At 40.9% G+C, this 7,482-nt stretch overlaps 1 protein-coding gene across 1 annotated transcript in view; it reads left to right on the top strand.

Moving 5' to 3' along the window:
• TENM2 (teneurin transmembrane protein 2) overlaps nt 1-7,482 on the top strand; it is a 1,242,216-nt gene that overhangs the window by 917,358 nt on the left and 317,376 nt on the right. Inside the window, 1 exon segment of the mRNA XM_017849440.1 lies at nt 4,463-4,697. Coding sequence (XP_017704929.1) covers nt 4,463-4,697 — 235 coding nt within the window.

Consider the following 7,482-nt stretch of genomic DNA (forward strand, 5'->3'; position numbering starts at 1 on the left):
TTTTTTTTTTTTTGAGACGGAGTCTCGCTCTGTTGCCAAAGCTGGAGTGACGTGGCCGGATCTCGGCTCACTGCAAGCTCCGCCTCCTGGATTCACACCATTCTCCTGCCTCAGCCTCCCAAGCAGCTGGGACTACAGGCGCCCGCCACCTCGCCCGGCTAGTTTTTTGTATTTTTTAGTAGAGATGGGGTTTCACCGTCTTAGCCAGGATGGTCTCAATCTCCTGACCTCGTGATCCGCCCGTCTCGGCCTCCCAAAGTACTGGGATTACAGGCTTGAGCCACCGCGCCCGGCCAAGCCCTTGATTTTTAAACACACAGGAAACACCTTCTCTATAAATTCACTTGTCTTTTCCAGGAGCCTTACCTATACCTCCCCTGGTTTTTAGCAAAGAGCCAACAAGACAGTTCCTTCTGCCTAGGACTAAAAGCCATGCAGTACCTAAAAATAAATTCCAGGTTCTGGACTGAAGGTACATCAAGTGCAGTATCAGGTCAGCAGTAATATTTTAATGACAGTTGCCTTTTGTCTACTAATAGCATACTGATTAGGTTGATAATGTGTAAGAATTTACATTAGATAGTTTCTTATCTTTAAATTGCATTACTATGTGATTTCATATTTATGTAATAGAAGAGCTCTTAATAATATGCACATTAATTAAACCCAATAAATGTATGGAACTTACAGTGGACATGAGGCTTCCTTCATCAAGCTGAGTTATTCATCTCCCATCAGAGTAGGTTGAAGGTATCAGTTGCTTTACAGAAGAGCTTTTCGTGTATTTTGACTTTTCGGAAAGCGAGAAGGCATGTTGTCAGCCATTGTTTGCATTTTTGAAACAGAAAAACCTTCCCACCCAGCAAGTGTGTTGGATGACTGTAGTGAAAAGTGATAAATACAAAAAGTTGCTTGTGATCATTTGCTGTAACAGAGGTGTTTCATACTAGAGGTACATTACTTATACCGAATACCAGGGCACCTGAGTGAAACTAGGAATCAAAAACATACTATTAGGTGTCAGTAAATATAAATGCATACAGCCAGCCAGGTTAAGAGAACAGGGATCACTAGGGTTGATGGCAAATCAGGTAAGCCACCCCACCCTTCACAGCATTCAGCTCTATCCAGTTGTTTTGAGAGGATACAGACTCCATATTTTGGGTTTGGTTTTGCTTTCAAGAGAAGTCAGAAATCTGGAACACTATGCAAAATCTCAACTTTGAATTTTTGATAATATTCTGCTTGAGGGCTGTCAGTCTGTGACATCTGCCCTAGATAGATGAAATTTGGATTTAATTTTCCTACTCAAATCTGGGCTCCCTGAGAGCTGCGGTTATGTCTTATCCATCCTTTCATCCCTGAAAGAAGCCATCCCTGATCTCTGCACTTGGTTTTCAAGGACTTGCCAGCCATCAGGCAGCATGTTTAGCACTTTACATTCATCCTTCCTCTCTAACTTTCACAGCAACCTTAGCGGGTAGTTACTGCTGTTTTCACCAGTTGGCAGATGAGTAAGCTGAGAATGAAAGAAATGAGGTAGCATGCCCAGGTTCACACAACTAGAAAGTGGCAGACTCAATTCTTGAACCCAGTTCTGTAGATTTTGTCTCCTAACCTCTAACTAAATGCCCCTTCTAGATGTTCCCACATTCCTCTGTATATATCCCAGGGGTCACATTTACCACTCTGTATTGTAATTGTCTTTTCCTTCTGCCTCCTGCACCTCATTGGAAAATATGACTTCAGGATAGATAGATAAATGAGCAAATATAATCAATGCCGTGGTGAAAATGAGCAACAGGTAGGAGGAGAATGTCTTCCAATACTGAGAATGCTGGATAATTTTTGTTTTTGTTGCTGTCAATAATTTGATTTATTTGCAATGAAATATGTTGCTTTATAGGAGGGCTGGGTGAGTGGAGAATTAAGTATTCTTCCATCTTCCCTTACTTTTCCTTCTCCATTTCCCCCAGGAAGCTCTATGCCTTCTCATTAGGATAAATGAAAAGAGAACTTGACGTCTCTTCTAGTTAACTGGAAAACTCCCAAATCATTTTATTTGGAACACAACGCATAGCACCCAGGTCAGAGCTTCTCTTCCCCCTGGGAAGAGAAGCACACAAACAACCGCAGGAATTCTGCCCACGCACAACACAGATGGACCTCACGAGGGCCACACAAGCTGGAGTAGACAAGGAGAACTTAGCTCAGAGTGAATCAACAGGAAGCAGGAGGGTCTGGTATCTCATTTAGGGAATTAAATCCTTCACATGGCCTCTTTGTGCTTTAGAAGACTGTGTAGTCTGGAGAGGGGAGTGTGGGGGGCAAGGACAGAGGGAGATGGAAAGTTAGGACTTAGGGCTGGGGAGGGCAGGTTCTCACTTGTGCACTGACCCACTCCATCTTCCTGAAGCAAGTCTTGTAATTACCTAACTAATGGTGAATAATGACACCACTTGCATGGGAGTTGAGAGAGGGGGAAAGAAAGGCATGAGAATTCATTAACCGTGTGTGCGAAGGGCTTGGATAGCATCCCTGAAGGATCATTATTACATCATTTCACCCCCCCTTTCCCACCTCTTTCCACTAATATGAGACAGACAAATGCTAAATAACTATGTAATAATACATTACTAGACAGACAACAATGCCAGGAAATATAATAGCCTGCTACAGCTATGAAACTCCCCCAAAGATATATTTAAAATGTCACTGATGCATAATGTAAAATAGGAATTACAGGTTCACTTGGAGGACACGATTTAAAATCTATACAACTGTATAGTGGTATTTCCCACTGGGTTTTTGTTGTCACTGTGCTTTTCTAAACATCACAACGAAAAAAAAAACACCCAAGTAATTTCAGCCTAAAGATGCACACTTCAAGGAACCTGTTTCCTCCGTATGTTTCCTTCTTGTTTTTGTTGGTCAGGATGCTCTCCAAACCTAGTATCTTCTTGACATGTTGTCTTTTCTTCAGAATGTTTCTGCAGCCGGCACAGGAACCCCAGAATGTAGATTACACCTTTTGGAGATGTAGCCCGGCCACATAAGGAGACAAGTAGTTGAAATTTGTGTCAAATTGCTTGTTTAAATGACTTGAGCCAACTTCTTAAAGCCAGGACAGCAGGGGCTGAGGATTTTTAAAGTTGGCAGGGGCCAAAAATGACAAGGCTCAACAGTCACCTGGTGAGCTGCCAGCCCTGACTGGAAGCTTCAAAAAATAAACTTTCTCAAAGGACACAAATTAAAAGTCATGTTTCAGCATCCATTAAAACGAAATTATAGGCTTCATCGCATAGCGAACTACTTTCATTTTCATTATGCTTAAAATATTTCATTTTGTAGATTGAGAATCGGTTGCTAGGAAAACCTTGTGTGGAGTTGTCAGAGACAGCGATATCTACAAGGGGATATTTTCCAAGGGAAAGCTCTCCTTTGTTTTTCCTGCAAGGATAGAGGATTTTGTTATTTAAAAAAACGCAGGATGCACTTTGGAGTCAGGGTCATGGCTTGAAAACATCTGCCATGACCTTCTCCAGAGACTGAATCCTCAGGGTTCATCTCTCAGAGGAGAGAAGTTAGCAACCTGCTGAGCTGAGCGGGGTCGCAGGTGTGTTTTGTTCACTCTCATTTAAATAGATAGATAGATAGATAGATAGATAGATAGATAGATAGATAGATAGAGATATGTTTATATGTATATGTGTATATTATACATATACACATATATATACACACAAATATGTGTGTACACACACATACGTATATATAAATCTTATTTTGAGTTGTCAGCATTTCTAAAAACTAGGAAATTTTATCTACAAGTCCAGATTTCCAGCTTTTCTAGAGAAACTAGAAATTACGGCTACCTTGAGCTCTGTCCCTCATTCCCATGTGACCAGATTGACCTGGTGCTGAGTGAGGGCTGCCCCCTAGCCTCTCCACCTCAGCTCAGTCCATAGCTAGCCCACTCCATCCTCCTGCCTGGTCCCTACAGGTATTTAAAGGTGCTACTCCCTGACGTAGAGTGTGCCATATTCTTAATATCTTCAAAAGATAAAATTTTTGAAAAGAATGTGTACAATGTACTAGTTTACCTGGAAAGGGAATAGGGACTTGCTACGGCAGTGATCAGCCTTGAATGTCATGTTACTTTCATTACAGTATTAATATGTTTCAAATAATTCCTCTGGTCAGCCCTTATCCACCTGGTTTTGCTAAACTAGTTTCTCATTATTCTTCATTTGATGTGTGTGGATAAATGCAAATCAAAGCCAATTATTTATTTGTAACTAACTCTGGGATGCCTGCTGCAGTCTTATCTGTTGCTCTAGCTTGAGGCTTTCAGCAATTGTCAGCTTGGAGACTTTGGTTTCAAACTCTCCTCCAGAGGTTTGCAGAGTGCCTGAGACTGGAATCTGCAGACACTGACAGTCATTTCTCCTTTTTTTTTCAGGCCCTCCAAACCACCACAGCCAGTCGACTCTGAGGCCCCCTCTCCCACCCCCTCACAACCACACGCTGTCCCATCACCACTCATCTGCCAACTCCCTCAACAGGAACTCACTGACCAATCGGCGGAGTCAGATCCACGCCCCGGCCCCAGCGCCCAATGACCTGGCCACCACACCAGAGTCCGTTCAGCTTCAGGACAGCTGGGTGCTAAACAGCAACGTGCCACTGGAGACCCGGTAAGTCCCCTCTCCAGCTCACAGTCACACTCAGTGTCATCTTACCCCTGAGTCACCACACAGAGCCACTGGGTGTCTCAGAGTTCCAGTCGAGAGACACTCTGGGCATAAATAATGAGACAACTTTACCACCTCCTTGTTCCCTTGGTAATTTGACCCTGGGCAGTAGGTTGACAGGTATTTCTTTGTTCACATGTGTCTCCTTTTAAAGCTTGTTTACTTTCTTAGATAGCTCCTGTGTACCCAACTAATAGAATTAGCATAACATATTTTTACTCGAAGGCTCATGGGAAACATGCTTATAAGGGTATATTGACTGAAAGCTGCTGATAAATTATGCATTTGGCCTTTCTTGAAGTAATAAATGAAGACTCATTTGAAATTAAGTGTTTGGGGAGACCTTGAGAAACAATCCCTGATTCCAAACTGACAGAAGTATAATTTAAATTTATATTTCATCCAACATGCAGTCTCACTTTAATCCCTCCTGTACACACTAACAGCTTGATGCCTGTGGGGCAAACAATAATGTATAAAAACAAACAAGAAAAAAAGGGGCAGCACTTATATGAGGAGGGAAGAATTTGAAAATGATCTCCAGGTCTGGCTTTGTTTTGTTTTCCTTTGCTTCTGTCCTTTTTTCACCTTCGGTTCTGTTCTCCAAAACCATATACACCTTAGTGACCTGAAAGAAGACCTGCTGGTCAGGGTATGGAGGGGTTGGGATGTCGTTGACAGTGAAGGCTGTGCGTGGGTTGGCCAGACTCTGAAACAGCCTTGCTGCTCTATCCCCAGGCACATTCTTGGTTGGTATGTTTTAAATGCTATTGTTTCCTTGCCTGGAAGAACCATGGAGACTGAACAGAGAGGAGGGCTAATTCATACTGACCCTTCAAAAAGCTCCCAAATAGATTTTAAACTTTAATAACTTAGGTTTGAGGAGAGACAGAAATAATCTGTAATCTTTCTGATAATGGCCAGTGAATTCTCTGCACACAGCTGGAAGCAATTTTGAAAGTCCTAGCATTTGGAGTTGTTTCTTATCTATAATTTTTTGTTTTTTTATAAGATCCTGAAAATTAATATATTATACATCTTTGTCACTATAATCACTCCAAACTTTTAATTTTATTTTCTGACTATGATAGGGTTTTTTAAAAGAATTTTGCTTTATTAAAAAAAACTAAAAGAATGAACCTAAGCTAATAAATATCCTTGATCTCAACATTAGTTTAAAAGAATTGGTACAGAAATAAATAAAATGACACAAAATGAAGCACTAAGCGAAATACAAAGAGTGTTGCATATTATTATTTTCCTCTGCAAAAAATTACATGACATGCGCATGCACACACACACACACACACACACACACACACAGGCTCTCACACAAAGAATGGTTACATAACAAAGTAAACATAACAACCACATCACTTTGACTGTTAATCCAAACTAACGTGAAAAATCTGTCGTTGAGACAGCTGGGGTAATTTAGACATGGATTGGGTATTTAATGATATTAAGAATATAATTATGATTTTGTTAGGTGCAGTTTTGGAGTGCATGTTTGGTTCAAATTTTAAAAACATTCCAAATTGAGGAATGAAAAACTACCTATCGAGTATTATGCTTTTTTAAAAATTTATTATACTTGATAAGTTCTGGGATACATGTGCAGAATGTGCAGGTTTGTTACACAAGTATACACGTGCCATGGTGGTTTGCTGCACCCATCAACCTGTCATCTACATTAGGTATTTCTCCTAATGCTCTCCCTCCCCTGGCCCCCTACCCCCTCACAGGCCCCAGTGTGTGATATTCCCCTCCTGTGTCCATGTGTTCTTATTGTTCAGCTCCCACTTACGAATGAGAACATGTGCTGTTCGGTTTTCTGTTCCTGTGTTAGTCTGCTGAGAATGATGGTTTCTGGCTTCATACATGTCCCTGCAAAGGACATGAACTCCCTTTTTTGTGGCTGCGTAGTATTCCATGGTGTATATGGACCACATTTTTTTTATCCAGTCTCTCACTGAGGGCATTTGGGTTGGTTTCAAGTGTTTGCTATTGTGAATAGTGCTGCAATAAAACATATGTGTGTATGTGTCTTCATAGTAGAATGATTTATAGTCCTTTGGGGTATATACCCAGTAATGGGATTGCTGGATCAAATGGTATTTCTGGTTCTAGATCCTTGAGGAATCACCACACTGTCTTCCACAATGGTTGAACTAATTTACACTCCCACCAACAGTGTAAAAGTGTTCCTGTTTCTCCACATCCTCTCTAGCATATGTTGTTTCCTAACTTTCAATGATCGCCATTCTAACTGGCATGAGATGGTATCTCATTGTGGTTTTGATTTGCATTTCTCTAATGACCAGTGATAACGAGCTTTTTTCCATAGAGTTATTGGCCACATAAATGTCTTCTTTTGAGAAGTGTCTGTTCATATCCTTCACCCACTTTTTGATGGGGTTGTTTGTTTTTTTCTTGTAAATTTGTTTAAGTTTCTTGTAGATTCTGGATATTAGCCCTTTGTCAGATGGATAGATGGCAAAAATTTTCTCCCATTTGGTAGGTTTCCTGTTCACTCTGATGATAGTTTCTTTTGCTCTGGGGAAGCTCTTTAGTTTAATTAGATCCCATTTGTCAATTTTGGCTTTCTTTGCCATTGTTTTTTGTATTTTTGTCAGGAAGTCTTTGCCCATGCCTATGTCCTGAATGGTATTTCCTAGGTTTTCTTCTAGGGTTTTTATGGTTTTAGGTTTTGTGTTTAAGTCTTTAA

The sequence above is a fragment of the Rhinopithecus bieti genome, unplaced genomic scaffold, assembly GCF_001698545.2.
Source record: "Rhinopithecus bieti isolate Rb0 unplaced genomic scaffold, ASM169854v2 scaffold_30732, whole genome shotgun sequence".
In the NCBI taxonomy this organism is placed as follows: domain Eukaryota; kingdom Metazoa; phylum Chordata; class Mammalia; order Primates; family Cercopithecidae; genus Rhinopithecus; species Rhinopithecus bieti.